The sequence below is a fragment of the Pecten maximus genome, chromosome 17 (assembly GCF_902652985.1).
Source record: "Pecten maximus chromosome 17, xPecMax1.1, whole genome shotgun sequence".
NCBI classification, from domain to species: domain Eukaryota; kingdom Metazoa; phylum Mollusca; class Bivalvia; order Pectinida; family Pectinidae; genus Pecten; species Pecten maximus.
This window is the reverse complement of record NC_047031.1, coordinates 18,203,535-18,227,166: the sequence shown is the minus strand read 5'-3', so window position 1 is coordinate 18,227,166 and position 23,632 is coordinate 18,203,535. Positions and strand designations below refer to the sequence as shown.

Below are 23,632 nucleotides of genomic sequence, written 5' to 3'. Positions count from 1 at the left end.
ATCATTTATACAGTAAATCACCACACATCCACTAATATTGTACACATTACCATCATTTATACAGTAAATCACCACACATCCACTAATATTGTAAACATTACCATCATTTATACAGTAAATCACCACACATAGACTAATATTGTAAACATTACCATCATTTATACAGTAAATCACTACACATCCACTAATATTGTTAACATTACCATCATTTATACAGTAAATCACCACACATCCACTAATATTGTAAACATTACCATCATTTATACAGTAAATCACCACACATCCACTAATATTGTAAACATTACCATCATTTATACAGTAAATCACCACACATCCACTAATATTGTAAACATTACCATCATTTATACAGTAAATCACTACACATCCACTAATATTGTACACATTACCATCATTTATACAGTAAATCACTGTAAACATCCACTAATATTGTAAACATTACCATCATTTATACAGTAAATCACCGTACACATCCACTAATATTGTAAACATTACCATCATTTATACAGTAAATCACCACACATCCATTAATATTGTACACATTACCATCATTTATACAGTAAATCACCACACATCCACTAATATTGTACACATTACCATCATTTATACAGTAAATCACCACACATCCATTAATATTGTACACATTACCATCATTTATACAGTAAATCACCACACATCCACTAATATTGTAAACATTACCATCATTTATACAGTAAATCACCGTACACATCCACTAATATTGTAAACATTACCATCATTTATACAGTAAATCACTACACATAGACTAATATTGTAAACATTACCATCATTTATACAGTAAATCACCACACATCCACTAATATTGTAAACATTACCATCATTTATACAGTAAATCACCGTACACATCCACTAATATTGGACACATTACCATCATTTATACAGTAAATCACCCCACATCCACTAATATTGTAAACATTACCATCATTTATACAGTAAATCACTACACATCCACTAATATTGTAAACATTACCATCATTTATACAGTAAATCACCACACATCCACTAATATTGTACACATTACCATCATTAATACAGTAAATCACCACACATTCACTAATATTGTAAACATTACCATCATTTATACAGTAAATCACCACACATCCACTAATATTGTAAACATTACCATCATTTATACAGTAAATCACCACACATCCACTAATATTGTACACATTACCATCATTTATACATTAAATCACTACACATCCACTAATATTGTACACATTACCATCATTTATACATTAAATCACCATACACATTGTAAACATTACCATCATTAATACAGTAAATCACCACACATTCACTAATATTGTAAACATTACCATCATTTATACAGTAAATCACCACACATCCACTAATATTGTACACATTACCATCATTTATACATTAAATCACCACACATCCACTAATATTGTACACATTACCATCATTTATACAGTAAATCACTACACATCCACTAATATAGTAAACATTACCATCATTTATACAGTAAATCACCACACATCCACTAATATTGTAAACATTACCATCATTTATACAGTAAATCACCACACATCCACTAATATTGTACACATTACCATCATTTATACAGTAAATCACTACACATAGACTAATATTGTACACATTACCATCATTTATACAGTAAATAACCACACATCCACTAATATTGTACACATTACCATCATTTATACAGTAAATCACCACACATCCACTAATATTGTACACATTACCATCATTTATACAGTAAATCACCACACCTCCACTAATATTGTACACATTACCATCATTTATACAGTAAATCACTACACATAGACTAATATTGTACACATTACCATCATTTATACAGTAAATAACCACACATCCACTAATATTGTACACATTACCATCATTTATACAGTAAATCACCACACATCCACTAAATATTGTAAACATTACCATCATTTATACAGTAAATCACCACACATCCACTAATATTGTAAACATTACCATCATTTATACAGTAAATCACCACACATCCACTAATATTGTAAACATTACCATCATTTATACAGTAAATCACCACACATCCACTAATATTGTACACATTACCATCATTTATACAGTAAATCACCGTACACATCCACTAATATTGTACACATTACCATCATTTATATAGTAAATCACCACACATCCACTAATATTGTAAACATTACCATCATTTATACAGTAAATCACCACACATCCACTAATATTGTAAACATTACCATCATTTATACAGTAAATCACCGTACACATCCACTAATATTGTACACATTACCATCATTTATATAGTAAATCAATACACATCCACTAATATTGTAAACATTACCATCATTTATACAGTAAATCAATACACATCCACTAATATTGTACACATTACCATCATTTATACAGTACATCACTACACATCCACTAATATTGGACACATTACCATCATTTACAGTTTTGTTTGTTAATCTATTATAGTATTATCATCGACATGAATCAACAAAAAAAATCGAGTTACATGTAATAATTATTTTTTAATTTGTTTTAAAAGTTACACGATATAATGATTTACTGTTTGAAATACAAAATAGCAGATACCAAGTGTCAGATGTGTTGATAATGGTTTTCAATCGTGGTAGATGGCTTTACGTTCGTAGTGGATTTAACATAATATATATGGATGAATTCAAATGAGTACTTCAAGGAGTTTTGCCTGACGAATCACTGCTTACGTGTGCTAAATGTATTTGTTTCTCTGGAGTGACATCGGCGGTGATTAGCCATTGCTGTCTTAGTTTTGAATGCTCTCTGACATATTGGACATGGGATAAGTTTTCCTAAGTGTAGAGCCTCGTGCTTCCTGCGGCGAGCATTACTAGAAAACATCTGACCACATATAGAACAGGTTGTCCTGTAGTTTACAGTGCCATGAACTTGAACCATGTGTAATTGTCGGTCCACAACGGAATAAAAGCGTTTGTTGCAGACCTTACATCTACAAATGAACCTTTGTTTGGTGTCCATGGAAGTATCAGGTTCAATCAATCTGACTGGCGAATTCACATTTTGCCCATGAACTGACGTCATATGACGGTGTTTCTCCGACATGGATTGGAACTGTATGTTACACGTTGTACAGGCGTATGGCTGCTGAGGATGTACTTCCGCGATGTGGGATTGTAGATTTTCTAGTGAGGTAAATGTTGCTTTACACTCCCGGCATTTATGTAATGCCGATTTGTGCTTCTGAAGTATGTGACGTTTGAGACCGTCCTGGCTGGCAAACCGATCAGGACAGATGTCACACGTGACCTGTCTCTCACCGTGATTATTCCATAAATGCTTTTCCAATTCATTTGATTTCTTGTATGTTTGTCCACACACGCAGCATTGGTGTTGTTGAGTACTCTTCGTAGCGTCCGTCGTATCAACATCTTGCTGAATATTTTGTTTCTCGCCGAAAGACGTCTCAGATAGCGTCTTCGTATTTCCTCCTTCTTCCCTCGAGTGTGTTTGTAAATGTTTCGTCAGGTGATTCCGAGATGGAAACTCGTCACTACAAATGTTGCACCGGAGTATCATGTGGGAAAGTAAATGTTCTTTTAACATATTTGTACTGTCCAGTGTCATTTCACATATATCACACTTGAGTTTGTTCCTTGTGTGAATATGTATGTGTCTTCGTAATAATGTCTTGTTTTGAAAAATGACTCCGCAAATTCGACACACACTATGATTTTTTTCATTGTGGATGCTCATATGACGTCTGATTCCTTTTAGTGTGGTCGTAGTCTTCCCACACAAATTGCACGTGTGATTTGAACTATCCCTAGTGTGTATAACTGTGTGTCGCTGTAGAGCACTTACTGACACGAAGTATTCGTTACATTGTGTACATTTGTAGTTGTGATCATCAGCTACCGAACGATTGGTCGCTGTTGGAACCTGTGCTCCGGTCGCACTACATTCAACATTTGGCTGGTCTCTGCCTTTTAGACTTATTTCTCTGTTAAAATCTTGTTCGACTTTTACTTCATTACTGTAAGGGGCGTACATCATATTCGTTATTGAAGCACGGGGTATGTTTTTGCCGTGTGCTGCTTCCATGTGACGTTTCAGATTATGCGCGTGCGTGTATCGGTTGTCGCAGATGAAACAGCTGTATATTCGAGTGTCCTGGTGAATTCGCCTGTGTTCCGTTAGTTGGCCTTTACGAATACATCCCTTCCCACATATATCACACACATATGGTCTCTGAATTTCACATTCCTTTTTGTGATTCATAAAGTCTTGCTGATTTAAAAACTCTTTGGAACATAATAAACAACTCTCTGTCGCGTACTGGGTATGCGTTCTTTTATGGGTTGACAACGTCTTCATACAATTGTACTGCAGGCCACAAACGTTACATTTATACAGGGCGTCTTGGTGATGTGACAACAGATGTTCGCGTAAACTGGAAGATTGTTGGAATGTCTTATCACAGATATGACATATGTACATCCTCTCGCCCTCATGGATCCTGTAATGGCGCTCCAGGCTAAATGAGGCCGAATATTCTTTGTCACATATGTTACATCGGTAAATGTTCGACCCAGACACTTTCATAGCCTCAACATCCGCCCTAGATATTAATTCAGGACTCTCGTTTTCTGTATGTGATCTGCAGTGGTCTTTAATTTCTTCAATACTTTTAAAACTCTTATCACAAATATCGCATTTGTATGCATGCTCATCTACTGAATCCTCGTCTTTTGTTTTTTTGTGTTCCCCGCCGTTTAGATTTATGACCGGAATCTCCTTATCATTAATGTTGTTTTCAGTTCCTGGATTTTCCTCATTGTCCTCACCCTGGTCGTCATTTATATGACGTTTACAGTGTAATCTCAGTTCATCGATGGTCTTAAACTCGTCGTTGCATGCATCACAACGGTAGGGAAGGGATTTCCCGGTGTGCGATTTCCTATGATGTACCAGGCTGCTCAGGGTGGGGAATATCTTCAGACAGAGATCACATGCATGCGTTACATTGACCTTATGTGAACTCCTGTGTGTCTCACATGACCACGCATCGCTGAATACCTCACAACACATGTCGCATTGGAACTTGTTTTTGTGAGATTTCATGTGACGTAGCATAATTGTTGTCGAGATGAACTGTCGTGGACACAGGCGACATCTGTACCTCATCGTTCCACTCTTCATGGTTTCGGAAATGCTTTCATTCTGATATACAGGACTAGGTGATTTGGTTTCCATGGATACCGGTTGCTTAGTTGAGTGCGGTGATTGGAAAACTACTTGACGGACGGAGAGATTAAATTTCGGGTGACTTTGCATGTGGATCCTAAGCCCACGTCCCGAGTTAAATATCCGACCACACATTAAGCACTGATTAGATAATTTCTGTTTGCCATTTGTTGCTGTATTCGGTGAATTTTCGGATAATTTTAGATTTTTTCTCGAAATAATACCGGAAGTGGCAGTATCGTCAGAACGCCTCTTCTGTGACTTTTTCAAATCATTGTCAACATGAGAAAGCATATGGATCCTAATTCCTCTGATTGTACTATACTTCTTTTGGCAGATCAGACATTTGTACGGGAAAAGAACCTTGGTGACGGTATGACAATGCTTACAATTTTGGCGAAGTACAAACGTGGACGGGTATACTCTATTACAGACCAAACACTGGCAGGGTCTGTATTGAGTGTCTGCGGGTTGTACTGTCGATGACTTGAGCCGTACTGATGAAGACGTCGAACTTAATGTAGATTTAGATGAGCGTTCAGCAGTTCTGCCATTCGAAACCAACTCTCTGTTGGAGTCGGTAGCTTTGGATAGATACTCTTCTCGCCTACTACTTGCATTAATATCACGGCTAGATTTTTCTTTCTTTGATGAAGAATCGTTCATTCTATCAGTCGAGTCATCCATAAAATTGCAATGCTTGTAATCATTGTGGACCACTGTGACGTGAGAACGAAGCTGCAAAATAGTGTCAAAAGATATCTTACAGAGAAGACAGCGGTATTTGTGATTACTTGTGTCCTCTACATCGGTATGATGATAAGCGTGTAAGCGAATCCCATGGACTGAACTGAAGGCTCTATTACACATTACACACTTGTATGGAGTTTTCCTTGCAGTGGCTTCGTCGTATTCTCCATCTTTGTGGATTTCGATGTGTGCCTGAAGTTTTAATTTGCTCAGAAACCCCATGCCACATGTAGTGCATTTGTAACTGGTCTTATACTCTGAGTGTACCATCCCCTCGTGAACATGAAGTGCGTGAGCCGAAGGAAAGGTTCTGTTGCAACGTGTGCATGAGGAGCGTGTCTGCGAGGACATACGCTTCTTGACGGTCTCTAAATTATGAGCCATTTGGTAGTGTACGTCCATTCCATGCGCAGAACCAAACATGCGCGAGCAGATTTTACACTTCAACGCAGAAACTGGCTTGCAACGAGATGTGTTACTGTCACGAGAAGCGTCGGCGGTACCAGAGTGAGAAGGTAACTTCGTTATTTGACTATTGGTATGTTTATTTGCACTTGGTCTTGAAATAGCGGGCAACATCGGATCTATGTGTTTGTGCATACGGTTTTTACTGTTTCCGACGGATAAAAACCGATCGCCACTTTGAATCGATGATCGATCTGAAATTTGATAACGTCTTGCCTGATTATCCGTGCCTTGCACCTCATATCCAACATCCCTACTAAACTGTTCATTATAAACTCCCTTCTTGGTCATGCCAGGATGATTCCCGACAAGGACCGACCCTGAAAAGTCTTCATCAAATGAACGAAATCTATAGATCTTGATTCTCGGCAATGCGACATGATCATGACAATGAGAATACAAAGAATCGGCAGATGGAAACACACGTTTGCAAGTACGACAAGTGTGTTTCATGTCCCCTGATGAGTCAGTTGTGTTATCACTGACAGACAGGGAAGGTACAACGGGATCTTCGACGTTTGTGTCATCACCGGTGTGATCGACCGACACCATCGGTGACTCGCTGTCCGCGGAACACAATGCAGACACATCTGTATCTAAATGCACCTTGATGTGATCAACGAGTTTTGATGGCACACAAAACGATAATTGGCATATACCGCATTTATATAGCATCAAAGAATCTACCACGTTGCGTGTTTCAAGTGTAGCGTCTGACACGGAATTGTAACAAGTTCGTTCTGTCTCTACTTTACTACAATTACTCTGTTCATCAACCTGTGTCTCCTTCTCGCTTGTGTGTTGTTTTTTGTGACGACGTTTTTCATGCTTGGAATCAAATGTCTGTCCACAAATATCGCATTTCAAAGGATTGGTCGCTTTCATTTCAACATTATCAAATTTCAAAATATCGAAAATACCGGGGCGTTCTTCTTTTATTTGTTTTGGAATATCTTTCAAACTCTGTTTTAGAATAGTTTCATCAGCATTCTGACTAGCAGTAGATGTTTCATCTTCATTTGGACATGTATGACTATCAGAATGATTTGATAGTGTCAAGAACGCCATATCAAAAACATTAACCCGTCCTGTTTTGTTACCGCCGTTAACTGGTTCAGGTTCACCGTCACTAGCCACGTGACTGGCACAGTGGGTGTGGAAGGACAGTATCGAAGAGAGTACCTTACTACATATACCGCACCTGTAAGAGTTCCTGTCGTTTGCATGTTTGGAAATATGATCGTTCAACATTTCAATATTCTGAAAGATATCTTCGCACAATCCACACATGTAAAGATCTGAATCATGAATGCCCTTGTTTCTGCCCATCTGATCATCGTCACTTATAACAGGTCCTTGGGATTTGCCACTTTCGTCGTCTACAATTTGATTTGGACTCTTTTGGCAAACTCCAGGAGAATCATTGTGATGCTCTGACGCAGAAGACTGGGGATGATTTGTGTTTATTTCCAATGGCTCATTGTCATGACAACGCGATAACTGGTCAGATGTCATACTATGTGACTCTACATTGTGGTTGTTAATGTGGAGATGAAGCTCTGAATGGGTAGAGAATTCTTTGTTACAGACTCCACAGCTGAACATTACACTGCCAATGTGGCTTTGTCCAGGGTCGTCACACCCTTCTATGTCCTCGTTCACTGTAACATCATCTGCATTCAAAAACTCAGAACGAGGCAAAGAACCACCACTAATATCGCTATTACACTCCTCCATTCCTGACATCGTTGTTGCTGAATCCGGAGCATCGTCGTCATCGTCAAAGTTGGCTGACAAGTGATCTACCGGGTTCTTTTCTCTGACGTCACCAATTTCGTCGTTACCACTGCCGCGAACAACACAATCGTTCCTTACAGGCTCAGCGGACAACACATTTGATTTTAAATGCGTTTTTGTATGCATTTGCAGAAGGTCTAGACGTTGGAAGTTGTCTCCACAGATGATACATTGGAAAGATCTCCCCTTCCAACACCTATTCCGGTACTGGTGTTTGCGAAGTCTCATAATATTTTTAAATTCCAAGCCGCACCAATTACATATGATATTTGACGAGGACTTATGCACCTTCTGATGGGAACGCAGTTGCAGTTCGTTTTTGAAGATCATATTGCAAACCTTACACTTGTGAGCAACACTGACATCATGTGTAAGTTGATGAACCTGGTAGCTCATGATGGAATCAAACTCATCAGTACATACTTGACACTTGTACATGTTTCCAATCTTATGATTCCCCTCTACATGTTCATCGAATTCATCCGGGGTTCGAAACGCGACGTTGCAAACTGTACATGTATTTGTTGTTCGGATATGTGATAAAAGATGAAAGGAATGTGCCTGCTTACACGAGAAAGACTTTGAACACAATATACAATCGTAATCCGATGTCCAGGAATGGCTTTTGACCATGTGTCTTTCTAAATTACACTTTCGAGTAAACAGTCTGTTGCATTTGTCGCATTTGTGCACTGGTCCCCTGTGTATAGCCCGATGTTTCATCAGAAGATACGCGCTAGCAAAGGGTTCGTCACATATTTCGCACTCGTACGGGCTTATCTCGACACAACGATGATTTGTGAACTGTTCTAGGCTGCCAAACAGTTTACGACATTTTTCACACCTTTTAACACTTTCCACGGCTTTGTGTCTCTTGCTATGTAGACGCCAAAAATGCTTTATAGAGAAGCGCCTCCCACAGAATCGACAGACAAATACCGTAGTGTCTTTGTCTTCGTTACCTACTTCCCCAAGTTCCTTGCCTGTTCCGTCCGTCTCATCATCTTCGGTATTCACATTTTGGATTTCATTTACAGACCGTCCAGTGTAAGAACCATTTGGAGTTTTATTATTTTTTGCCAAGTTGGGTGTGCTACCTCCATCTTTTACGTTATTGATTACTGACGAGGTCACCGATGAAGATGTTTCCTTTGAATTTGCAATTTCTGATGATGTCTGTACGATTCCGCTCGTCGCGTAAGAGTGTTGTTTCTTGTTATGAGAATCTAATTCTGTAGCATTACTGAAAGTGATTTTACATAGGGCACAGTAGTGACCTAAAGATTTACCTGGGTGAATGTTAGTCACGTGAGAAGTGAGATTCCTCGGATGAGCAAACGTAAGTTCACAAAACTTACATGTGTGCCGCACATGCATATGAGCGACCTTCTCATGCCGGTAGAGTGATTTCAATGCAAGGAATCGTTTAGGGCAAAAGCTACACTGAAAATGTCGACAGGACGTATGTTTTGCTTTCTGCTGATGTTCACGCAATCTTCTCTCGTTGGGAAAGTCAGACCAACATTCGGTACAAGAATACCGACTAGACACGGTCCCCGTATGTGTTTTCATATGCGAGTTGAGATCGTCGACAGTAAAAAATCTTAACTGGCAAAAATTGCACTCATGCGTGGCCTTAGGCAAGTGTTTCCTCACATGATCTTTCATAAGGGCGACGTCATTGAATTTAATACCACAGGGGTTACAAGTGAAACTATTTGTTTTGTTATGAAACTCGTGATGTTTAGCCAAGCTGCGAATAGCACTGAACACCTTGTGACACTCATCGCACTCGACATACATGTATTTGTTATGAGTCATTTTGTGTTCTTCAAAGGACTCTTCATAACGCTTTCTACAAATCGGACACTCGTTCAATTTTATGCCATGTTCCTGTTGTCTGTGAATACGGAGTCGGTCTTTCCGCGAGAAGCCCTTCCCACAAATCTCACAACTATAGTCATCGTTACCTGAATGCGAGTTTAGGTGAGAATGGAATTCTTTACTTTTCCGGAATGTTCGAAGACATAGACTACACTTAAATGGCTTGGGACCCGTATGTAAGCGCGTGAAGTGGTTGTATGGTTCACTGCACACCTCGCATCGCGAGATCTCGTCATCAGAATGAGTAGTCAGGTGTTTGGATATTTCTTCCTCTTCCTTAAATCTTGTTCCACACACAACGCATAACAGGAAGTCGCTAGCTTGGAGTAAACCCACGTGCGTCTTCAGATGGGTCCAAAAGTCGAGCGGGCGTTCAAAACACTGTCGACACACATGACATGGATATGGCGAGGGATCTGAAACAGTAGAACAGGACACGGAACAAATTAACGGGGTATTAAGATGACATGGGACGAAGTGGTAATACATTTTGGATATAAAGATACATTATATTACTAGTTAAGTTGTAGAAACTACACACGATATATTAACAGTCATTACAAAATGGACGTTAGGTACAAAAGGGTCAAATGAATTAAGTGAACTATACATCTTTTTAGTCCTTTACTACTCGCCGGTGTGCTTAAGCGTGTGTCCATTGCAAGGATTTGAGTGTTAGTAAGCGTGTATTATCTGTAACATTATGTGCTTCTATACTAGACTTTGTGTTATTAAGTGTTCTATACCAGCTATGTGTTATTAAGTGTGTGTTATATACTAGACTATGTGTTATTAAGTGTGTTCTATAATTAGAATATGTGTTATTAAGTGTTCTATAATAGACTATGTGTTATTAAGTGTTCTATACTAGACTATGTGTTATTAAGTGTGTTCTATACTAGACTATGTGTTATTAAGTGTTATATACTAGACTATGTGTTATTAAGTGTTCTATACTAGACTATGTGTTATTAAGTGTTCTATACTAGAGCATGTGTTATTAAGTGTGTGTTCTATACTAGACTATGTGTTATTAAGTGTTCTATACTAGACTATGTGTTATTAAGTGTTCTATATTAGACTATGTGTTATTAAGTGGTCTATACTAGATTATGTGTTATTAAGTGTTCTATACTAGACTGTGTTATTAAGTGTTCTATACTAGACTATGTGTTATTAAGTGTTCTATAATATACTATGTGTTATTAAGTGTTCTATACTAGACTATGTGTTATTAAGTGTTATATATTAGACTATGTGTTATTAAGTGTTTTATACTACACTATGTGTTATTAAGTTTTATATACTAGACTGTGTGTCATTAAGTGTGTGTTCTATACTAGACTATGTTATTAAGTGTGTGTTCTATACTAGACTGTGTTATTAAGTGTTCTATACTAGACTATGTGTTATTAAGTGTTATATACTAGACTGTGTGTTATAAAGTGTTCTATATTAGACTGTGTTATTAAGTGTTCTATACTACACTATGTGTTACTAAGTGTTATATACTAGACTGTGTGTTATTAAGTGTTCTATACTAGACTATATGTTATTAAGTGTTATATACTAGACTATGTGTTATTAAGTGTGTGTTCTATCATTAGACTATGTGTTATTAAGTGTGTGTTCTATACTAGACTATGTGTTATTGAGTGTGCGTTCTATACTAGACTGTGTGTTATTAAGTGTTCTATACTAGACTATGTGTTATAACGTTTTTGTTCTATACTAGACTATGTGTTATTAAGTGTTCTATACTAGACTATGTGTTATTAAGTGTTCTATACTAGACTATGTGTTATTAAGTGTTATGTACTAGACTATGTGTTATTAAGTGGTATATACTAGACTATGTGTTATTAAGTGTTCTATACTAGACTATGTGTTATTAAGTGGTATATACTAGACTATGTATTATTAAGTGTTATATACTAGCCTATGTGTTATTAAGTGTTCTGTACTAGACTATGTGTTATTAAGTGTTCTATACTAGACTATGTGTTATTAAGTGTGTGTTCTATACTAGACTTTGTGTTATTAAGTGTTCTATACTAGACTGTGTGTTATTAAGTGTTCTATACTAGACTATGTGTTATTAAGTGTGTGTTCTATACTAGACTTTGTGTTATTAAGTGTTCTATACTAGACTGTGTGTTATTAAGTGTTCTATACTAGATTATGTGTTATTAAGTGTGTGTTCTCTACTAGACTATGTTATCAAGTGTTCTATATACTAGACTATGTGTTATTAAGTGTTCTATACTAGACTATGTGTTATTAAGTGTTCTATACTAGACTGTGTTATTAAGTGTTCTATACTAGACTATGTGTTATTAAGTGTGTGTTCTATACTAGACTGTGTGTTATTAAGCGTTCTATACTAGACTATGTGTTATTAAGTGTGTGTTCTATACTAGACTATGTGTTATTAAGTGTTCTATACTAGACTATGTGTTATTAAGTGTTCTATACTAGACTATGTGTTATTAAGTGTTCTATACTAGACTGTGTTATTAAGTGTTCTATACTAGACTGTGTTATTAAGTGTGTGTTCTATACTAGACTATGTGTTATTAAGTGTTCTATACTAGACTATGTGTTATAAAGTGTTCTATACTAGACTGTGTTATTAAGTGTTCTATACTAGACTATGTGTTATAACGTTTGTGTTCTATACTAGACTATGTGTTATTAAGTGTTCTATACTAGACTGTGTTATTAAGTGTTCTATACTAGACTGTGTTATTAAGTGTGTGTTCTATACTAGACTATGTTATCAAGTGTTCTATACTAGACTATGTGTTATTAAGTGTTCTATACTAGACTGTGTGTTATTAAGTGTTCTATACTAGACTGTGTGTTATTAAGTGTTCTATATTAGACTATGTGTTATTAAGTGTTCTATACTAGACTGTGTGTTATTAAGTGTTCTATACTAGACTATGTGTTATTAAGTGTTTTATACTAGACTATGTGTTATTAAGTGTTCTATACTAGACTGTGTTATTAAGTGTTCTATACTAGACTATGTGTTATTAAGTGTGCGTTCTATACTAGACTATGTGTTATTAAGTGTTATATACTAGACTATGTGTTATTTAGTGTTCTATACTAGACTATGTGTTATTAAGTGTTCTATACTAGACTATGTGTTATAAAGTGTTCTATACTAGACTGTGTTATTTAGTGTTCTATACTAGACTATGTGTTATTAAGTGTTATATACTAGACTATGTGTTATTAAGTGTTCTATACTAGACTATGTGTTATTAAGTGTTATATACTAGACTGTGTGTTATAAAGTGTTCTATATTAGACTGTGTTATTAAGTGTTCTATACTAGACTATGTGTTATTAAGTGTTATATACTAGACTGTGTGTTATTAAGTGTTCTATACTAGACTATGTGTTATTAAGTGTTCTATACTAGACTGTGTTATTAAGTGTTCTATACTAGACTATGTGTTATTAAGTGTTCTATACTAGACTATGTGTTATTAAGTGTTATATATTAGACTATGTGTTATTAAGTGTTTTATACTACACTATGTGTTATTAAGTGTTATATACTAGACTATGTGTTGTTAAGTGTTCTATATTAGACTGTGTTATTAAGTGTTCTATACTACACTATGTGTTACTAAGTGTTATATACTAGACTGTGTGTTATTAAGTGTTCTATACTAGACTATGTGTTATTAAGTGTTATATACTAGACTGTGTGTTATTAAGTGTTCTATACTAGACTATGTGTTATTAAGTGTTCTATACTAGACTATGTGTTATTAAGTGTTTTATACTAGACTATGTGTTATTAAGTGTTTTATACTAGACTATGTGTTATTAAGTGTGTGTTCTATACTAGACTGTGTGTTATTAAGTGTTCTATACTAGACTATGTGTTATTAAGTGGTCTATACTAGACTATGTGTTATTAAGTGTTCTATACTAGACTGTGTGTTATTAAGTGTTAAATACTAGACTGTGTGTTATTAAGTGTTCTATACTAGACTATGTGTTATTAAGTGTTCTATACTACACTATGTTATCAAGTGTGTCTTTTCGGGCGCTAGATTTATATAGACTGTAAGGTCTCATCTGATAATGAACACCAGGGAATGCTATTTTTACCCAATTTCAATGTAGCCCTTAAAATGTCTCAAAATGTCACACACACAAATACATATCTATAGACTGTAACAGATTAGCATTGCCCTACGCATCACACAGCATAGCCGTCTCTAGTGTGCCAGGGGACTTCAATTGATGCTTCTATTACATACTTGTGAGCCGTAAGGCTTCAAGTTGAATAACTATTGAACTATCAACTCTCTCATATACATATATATGTAATTTGTATTTGACTAATTATAATCCAGTATGACGAGGTATGAGATCATAAGATTTGATACAAATCAACAAACTATCTGATAATACCAGCAAGTTTTAATGATGTTTGATTGGACGCCGGGCCGCCTGACACGTGCACTGCTATCGTAGAGGGAGGTCACAGAGGCATTGTTGTGATAACCCCTTATCTCGTGTGTATATACGGTATCAGAACGATGAACAATAGGAAACGTCAACTTGACTTTAGGTATACCTCCCATCGCGTGACACTGACACGACTACTATTATATTTGGTGCCATCGAGAATCTTCGATATTTTCCGTATAAATTTACGGAAACAAACCGCTGTTGTATTCCGACTAAAGCTGGACGTTTGATACGTTTTGCTGGGCAGAAGAGGGCGTGCGTTTCTGGCCGGATTATTCAGTTACAGGTTGTAGATTAGGTGGGGGAAGGGGAGGGGTGGGGTAGAGAGGTTTAATATTAAATTATCCTTGGTTGATAAAGGTTAGCGGTCTGGATATTGATAATTAAGGGAATACGTTACAGTAGTAGTGTGGAGCGATGTAAACTTATAACGGCTTGATAGTGACGGGAGTTAAAACCTAGCCAGCATGACCTTAAATTAAATTGCTGTTTCGAATCAGGTCAAGCAGTCGTTAAAGCAGCCAGTCTCTTGAACGAGTTCACAACATCTAACTTTAAAATGTCAGTATGTCCTCTCTGAGTAAATGGCGTCATAATTATAGGAGAGTACCTCTGTGATTATCAAAGTATACGTTTGTATGACGCTATGTCAATCAAGGTATATATTTTTTGATTTTTTTTTTTTTTTTAATTTTGTGATGCTAGAGTGTACGTGCTTGATTGACAGAACTGCATACTTTATTATATAGCTCTATTATCGGAATACGTCAGTACACTTCAGAATTGGTTTTCTTTTTTGTGGGCTATTAATATTTCATCGAAAAATATCTTATCAACAAAGACCTGAAAAGAATTAGGTACAAATTCTCACAAATTCTTTCAACTTAAAAGACCCTCTCCCAAATAACGTTTGATGTGTTCATAAAACAAATGAAAATCCCCTTTCACTTAAGAAAAATAAAACATAATGCAAAAAGAAGCCTATTTACTTTGAGGTAAACAGTATTACAGTATTTCACTTGAGTGAAATACATTTAAAACATACATTGTATTTTATCTTAAGAGGAAATGGGATTAAATGTTAAAACGGCTTGCCGTGTGACGATTATCAATGCCGCATTTATCTTAATTGGTATGATATCAAATAATAGCTACTGAACTGAATGAAATAATATCGTTGCGTTTTTAATTTGTATTCCGATATATTTACATTTCCACTGTGTGTTCTCTATATGAAGGTACTAACAAAATTAGAGTTCATTCCTAGGTGAACAATTAACCTGCCGCGTATGAATACATACAGTACATTGTTGCCAATGCAGAAGTGTGAATATAAAATCGCGTTTGATTACACGTGAAATAATGTTTTATCAACTTTAAAACTTGTTAATAATTGTAAAATTGAAGACAACATTTCAATATTTTTCTTTCATGATGATTAAAATAATGAATTTGTGTGGAACTATATTTTGTGTACTTGTGTACTTGATTACCTTTCCCGCCAAATTGGAACTATCTGTTACGCTGTTACATCGATCATTCAGCTGTTTCGTCACTACGTATAACGAACGTAGAATACTGTTTCTTATGATTTTTTTCAAAGATTACGTTGAAAAATAGTTTTGAAATGTAAATATAAGAAATATTTTGACGCTTATTTAAAATATCTGTCAAAAAATGCCGTTCATACACCAGTGAACAACAAAAAATAACAATTATTTCTTAAATAATCACTTACTTTGACGTTGAGGCTTTTGCGCCTTCACAGTAACTTCGGCACTTTTCTGTGTGGATATGTCGCTTGGTATGTCATTCGTGCCCTCTCGTGACTCATCGTTTAATTCATCCTGAGTGTTTAGTGACATTTCCTCATCTTCCTGTGACCCATTCATGACGTCACTACGTAGTCCGGACATGTTTTCATACAATCAATCCAATGGCAAATGAGGTGTCTTTACACTTATTCACTTCTTGGTATGTTGATTAGGTGAGCTCCATCTTGGTAAGACAATAGATTAAAAAGTCTATTTTCTGTTGTAGACACCTGGGAAAATAAACATGAAGTACGTTCTCAATTCTGGTCATAAAGATAGGTACATTAATGGTGGAGACAGATCTCAGAGTATGATAAACATACATTATGTATGCAGATATTCATTTCCGGTAAGAAAATACATACATGTACATGGCATTAATATATACTCATTTCCGGTAAGAGACATGGCAGATTTTCACTTCCGGTAAGACACAGGTACGATGTAAGCACTGATAGAGGTAAATGTTGGGCAGGCTTTGTTTCACATTTACCTGTACCAACATACACAGTTTAAAGTGATAAATGAATCAGATCTGCGACAACAGATGAACATGCGTATGGAGCCAGGAACTGATATCTACATAAACATTTAATTAAAACGTCTTCCTCAGTGCCCACTGTAAAAATATCATAATTTATTATGTTTCCTGGGTTTTTTCTTTCTTCCTTTTTTTCCTTTTTTTATGAGGGGAGGGAGAGGGGGCTTTAAAATTCAAAAACGACGTTTCGGAATACCCCGTAGATACGAATGACACATGAAATTGATTCAGGGTACCCGGAATCAGCCGAAGTTAGCCGAATAGTGGTATTGAAAATTGACGTGCTAGGTTACGACAACGTATGGATCATCCAACAGGTAGGGATAGTTCGTATCAAACGCTTAGATGATTGTGATTTTCAGAAAACACTTCTTATCAAAACACACGAAAACATTGAACTTTAAGCGTTAGATATTGAGTAAACAGACTAGAATTACACGTAATTATATGCCTCGCCATTCCCGTTTTGTCAGTATAGTATGTTTGAACTAAACTCCAAAATTATTCACTAATTTTTCAGTATTTCTTCCCCAAAAAAAAAACAAACAAGAAAAACCCCACTTGATAGTATGGATGCACCCTTTACACATTATAGACACGTGTAAATATTGGTGCATTGCAAAACAAATATCAAACTTCGGGTGGTCGGGTGGCACAGTGGTAACACTTGCATTTCCCATGGGAAGCCGGGGTTCTGTTCACCGATCGGACGTGAAAAGGTATGGGGTCACCAGCCCGACCATGTGGGTTTTCCCCGGGTACTCCAGTTTCCTCCCACAGTAAGACCCCTGGCGCGCCTCAATCCGGGCCAACAAGCGTGATTAATATAAGTTGAAGCATACATTTAAATACATTTTATCAAACTTCTCAAAATCCTAAATTCTCAAATTTCATCTTCATATGTCATTTTAAGCCAAAAACACTCTTCCTGATAAGTGAGAATAAAACAAATCTGGTACATGTATACTAAGGAAGTCATTCCAATTTGGCTATAAACTAATTTCAAATCACATGGATAAGCAGAAAAGATCTACATCAATTTCTCATAATATTAGGGTTTTAGCCTAAAATACAACAAAAATAAAAATTCACGTAATCTGTAGTGTGGGTTGAGATGTCAATACAACAATGCAACTATATTCTAGGTTAAGTTGGAATGAGTTATACTTTTTGAAAAACTTAACTAACAACACTTTAAATCCAGAGTCACTGGACCATGAATTTTATGTATGTTGTAAATGAATGCTCCCGTGTTTAATTAAAATGAACTTCTGTTCTTAAGCAAAGGGACTGAAATGTTGACGACGCCGCTGGAAAAGTAATACAATGTTGTTTCGCGAGTCAAAAGCAACTTTTCAAATGTAATCATAACTAATCACTAAAATCTGAGTGGCGGACAAATAAAATGACGTCAGTAATGACGTCACGAGTAGGATATCTATTTATCATAGAGATAACAATTATACAGACAATCCTTTGAGATTACGGGGTTGTAGGTTCTTCTCACAGGGACTTGACACGGTCTTATGACCCAGAATATAAAAAAATAACCCTTTGGTATGAGACAGGTTATCTAGCGGTCGGACAATAAGGTTATCTTATTTCAATCTGGGTCATCGGAACGATAATGTGGCTCTGCTGGAGGACTTAAGTCTCCATGTGGCCCGAGTTTCCTCTGGCCCTGACCTACACCAGACAGGGTGTCAGGGCCAGAGGAAACGCGGGTTAGTCTCTATGGTGTAGTTTTCTATTCATTTTGCGGTGTACACGGTATAATTTATATTAACACACGATATCAATGTATGTGTTATAAAATCTACTGCCAATTATAATTTAATCCGTCAACCATTCAATCATTTCATGTAAGTCAACAACATAACCCATGCAGGTGGGTGTTTAAAATCCATGCATTGACAATTTGTACAATCCGTCAACCACTCATTTATTTCGTCAAATACGTAACCTTAAAATGTATATCACGACCCGGACATCCTTTTCGTTAGAGCAAAAATGATTCACCAAGAAAAGATCGAAGTCACTACGTATATAAAATTTAAGTTTGATTATTCAAGGGGTTACATGTATATGCAGTTACTAACGGCTGTGTCCCGTGTCACCACAACAAGCCATGATGACACTCGGACCATAACGGACTTTTTTCATCTCCGGACTCCTCAGAGTCATGTACAGTACATGTAACACCCCCAACTCCCGGGCCCCTTTTCCGGTCGTTACACGACACGGAGGCATTGAACTGGACAGACATTCACACCGCTACGGGTATACCGGGTCGTCCTATAACTGTTCTGCCTTTCATTGTATTATCACTTTAAAAGTTTTGACAGCTTGATTCGTCCTTAAAGAACATACTTTGGGGATGATAATTCACGTTGTTTAAGAACAAAGGAATTACCATTATAAAAAAGAGTAATTGTACAAAATAGTTAGAATATAACTTATATTCTACCCATCTGAAGAATGTCTTTTAAAACATCGTCCAGCGAATCGTGAGCTTACAATTGCACTTGTCTGAGTCACTTAAATCTACCTCGTTACTCGTGTCCATTGTCGAGGAGAGAACCGCCGACACCGTTCAAAAGCACAGCGACATGAGAATGTGTTTCAGTATAGACTTTTATAGCACAACTGGTAGTTTAAATGGGTAATGTTATAGTGCAACCAACCGTTAAGATTTTGTAAAGAATTACCTCACGGTTGTGTAATAGGTCCCTATGAATACGTCACTGCTATCACAATAAATGTACAAGGTTCCTCCCAAAAGTTATCTATGGAATCAGACATAATTTAAGAGATCAAAATTCATTTAATTTGTAGTTTTAATATTCTAGAGACGGAGGCTTACAGTTCTGTCACCATTGCCTAAAGTGACATCCAACATTTCATGGTGAGGAATCACGTGATTTGCAGTTGATATGGAGCACGCATTTCAAAATGGCGGCGCCCTTTCTGAGCCTGTTCAGTGTAAATTACTATATAAACGTAACAGTTCAACACATTTACATACTTGTGTTAAGTTCTCGTTGCCATGTTGGGATCCTTGTTCTCTATCAACTGTGTATCATATTGTCCATACACGTTTTATAGAGGACTCCATTTAACGACTCATACACACAGCTCGACACAGCTCGACTCTTAACACATTCTCATACTTAAACAACTTCCGTGTCTACTGTCCTACCGGCACATACGTCATCATAAATACATGTATAGTGGAAATCCCGTCATGACCATGACTGGACCGCCCGTGGCTGTGTGCGAGATGGTGGTGCTGGGGGTCTTCAAACTTTTTGAATTAAAAGAAATATGTTGGAGGTGAAAACCTAACATATTTTCCAAAAATGTGCTAAGTACGGAATGCGAAAGTTAACATGTGCATATACATGTCATGTATATGCCTCTGGGTTTGTCCAGTCATTTGGTGAATTTATAAGAGACGCAAAAATGTTTCTGACCGGCCTCTATATGTTGATATTCCGGAGATTTCAACACTATTCTTGTAATATTCACCTCCCCTTTCTGCCCTGCTCTTTTCGTTCTCTGTCGTTAAATTCACCTTTTCGCTATCTACCTTTACGTTCTGTTATAAATCTTCTATTCTACATCTCTAAATTTTGTCTTCTATTACCTATCTGTTAATTTTACCTTCCATTACTTATCCGTTATTTTTACCTTGTATTATTTATCGGTTAATTGTACCTTCTATAACTTATCGGTTAATTTTACCTTCTATTATCATTGTTTATTTTACCTTCTAATACCAATCTGGTAATCTAACCTTCTATTATTAATCTTATAATTTGATCTTCTGTTACTTATCGGTAAGTTTTACCTTCTATTATCAATCTGTTCATTTTACCTTCTATTACTTATTGATTAATTTTACCTTCTATTACTTATCGGTTAGGTTTACCTTCTATTATCTATCTGTTAAGTTTACCTTCTAGTATCAATCTGTTTATCTTACCTTATATTATCTATCTGTTCATTTTTCCTGCTATTACTTATCGGTTAGTTTTACCTATCATATATATATATGTGTTAATATTCCAATCTATTATTTTTCTGCTGAATTTACCTGTCCAACTCCCACGTGTGAAGTCATCCCCACTCGTATTTCACCCCAAGTCTGGACAAGAGCTGTCCTTGCCCTGTCAGTAACGCTGACCTATAGTCTGTTTGGTTTACCTGGCCATTCATGTTACTGTTCATCGTGTACCTGAACCGTTAATTTGTCAACACTCAATCGGTGGAACATGTAGACAGTGATTCCCGTTATAACGTTTTCTACAGATTTGATATTTACCTATAATGTACGCGTTTACGACATCTCATTGTGTAATGTACGCGTTTACGACAGCTCATTGTTAATTAACAGTGATCCCCCCTCCCCCCTAACACCCGTACACACGTGTCGTAACCTATTATATATGTGTGTCCAGTGAACACTGTAAACACACATCAAGCTATCCTCTACCGGTTACGTACAATGCCTGATTATGTCATTACTATTGTCACCTCACCTTTCTAGAGCTAACATGTCCATGTCGACATCCCCAAAACACTTTGTGCTGACATCGCGTACCAGAGAAATGTCCGCCTCGTGGCCTTGTGTGGTGTTAACAATCCCGCGAATATGACTAGTACACTTTGTAATTGTGCGATGTAAGGGTATACACGGTGTCCCGGTACGGCGATCACAGTCTAGATATGACCTGTGCTGGCGTGCGGTTAACGATACAATCTGAGAATATGTTTATGTATATATATCTGGGTCAGTGTTTACTCCCCGATGTAGACATGCATTCCGCCAATCCCTTGCTAACCGCTAGGCATACAATCCATTTATAAATACTACCCGAAATAGTTATCGTCATAAAATGTCTTCAAGCAGTAAAGTTTAACACCACACATTGTGAGACATTTTTATTGTCACCAAACACATGCATAGTTCATACAGATTTTTTATTACCAAATTCAAACAAATTTTCCAGCGCTCTGTTTTCCTCAAACTGAAGCGCTCGAAAGACTACAATTCTTAGGCATGGAACCTGGTCGAGGACGTAGACATAAGCTGACAACACTTATTTTGTGATCAATGTTAATTACTATTTTTTATACATGGAAATATTCTTAACATATAGTTTTAATCTTTGTGTTTGGTGATATTATTTATGTACTTTTCAAGGACTCATAACCAGATGTAAGCCCTTTCCCAGCACTGATCCCCAAATTCCGGCACTTTTCATATTCTGTGCTCATGACATAATTTAGTGCATATCACAAAATTATTTTATTCTTATATAATATGTAATAGGTTATATAAATGTCATTATTTTCAATTCCAGTCATTTCGCTTATTTCATCATAAATCTGACACTCTTAATTATCAGTATAATATACATGTAGAACATGTTTAATGAGTTCAATTAAATTTCGTATTTACAAAACAAAAACAAAAACAAACAAAAATGCACAAAATAAGCCTACCATGAACAGTGCTTGTCGCTGTGTAACAATTTTTTCATGTCAACATATATTCATTCCGTTCAAAAAGTCTTAGAAACAATCGAAATACCGTTACATCAAATACATATGGTATGTTTAACTGAGAGGACCGGTAACAGAGTTGACATCCACGAATCAGTATCACTAACACGCTTTAAACCTCTGACAAAGCTCTTCATAACCTTGGAAATTTCAGCTTGTTTTACCAGGCATTTACCCGAACTTAAAGAAAACATTTTAATATAAAAGGTAACAAGTAATGAACGGTAAGCACACATAATGCTTGACAAATAGTAAATGTTAACCTTACCTAGTTGATGTTCTCAGACCACCTTGATCTTGTGATCAAAAACGACGTCTTGACAAAGTTTGAAAGGCGCGAAATTAAAAAAATAAATAAAATAGGTACCGGAATGTATATATCCGGAACTTAAGGTACTGTAACGGTGAGGGACAGGCAACTTTGGACAAATAAAAATTTCTAACCAAAGTAGCAAAAAAAAAACAAACAAACAAACAAACAAAAAAACAATCCATTATTTAGAATTTTGACTTTACTTATACAATTCTGTTTGTTACAGTGTTCTATATCCGTTAAAATATTTAAAGAAATGTCTCGATACACAAATTAAACTCTTGTAAGAAATCAGTTTACAGTTTTGGACATAATAATGCTACGATATTTTGCATTTTAAAGTCTTTATATGTGTTTTTGCAATGTACAGTATTGAATTAACACGAGTGTACGAGTATATCATGGTGATACGTACAGTATTTAATGGACAAGTGTGTATATCATATTAATATGTACATTTAATTGATATGAATGTGAATATTTGTATGTACGTTACGGGGAATTAGATCAATTTTAATTAATATTTTAATTAATACAGAGTTGCAATAGCCCATATTTCATTATATAAATCTCAAGATAAAGAACGTAAAAATAAGGAGCGGAAATCACTCTTATCATAACATGCACTTTAAGTTGATGGATGTAGTTTATTACTCATAAGTGTCTTTTTTAAAGGGCGTTATTGATAGC

At 36.2% G+C, this 23,632-nt stretch overlaps 1 protein-coding gene across 1 annotated transcript; it reads right to left on the bottom strand.

The window, feature by feature from the left end:
• Positions 1-2,418: 2,418 nt before the first annotated feature.
• LOC117315488 lies at positions 2,419-21,748 on the bottom strand. The gene is made up of 3 exons (XM_033869696.1): positions 21,603-21,748; positions 16,445-16,750; positions 2,419-10,622 (listed from the first exon to the last, which is right to left on the bottom strand). Exons 2-3 carry the CDS (start codon positions 16,620-16,622, stop codon positions 2,782-2,784), a joined length of 8,019 nt encoding a protein of 2,672 aa, XP_033725587.1. The 5' UTR covers positions 16,623-16,750; positions 21,603-21,748; the 3' UTR covers positions 2,419-2,781.
• Positions 21,749-23,632: the final 1,884 nt, after the last annotated feature.

Bases quoted from the DNA above. Each gene is read 5' to 3' on its own strand.
- LOC117315488 (XM_033869696.1), bottom strand. From the start codon at position 16,622: ATGTCCGGACTACGTAGTGACGTCATGAATGGGTCACAGGAAGATGAG. The intron at 10,623-16,444 runs GTAAGTGATTAT...CTACTGTTTCAG, and splicing joins GCAAAAGCCTCAACGTCAAA to ATCCCTCGCCATATCCATGT.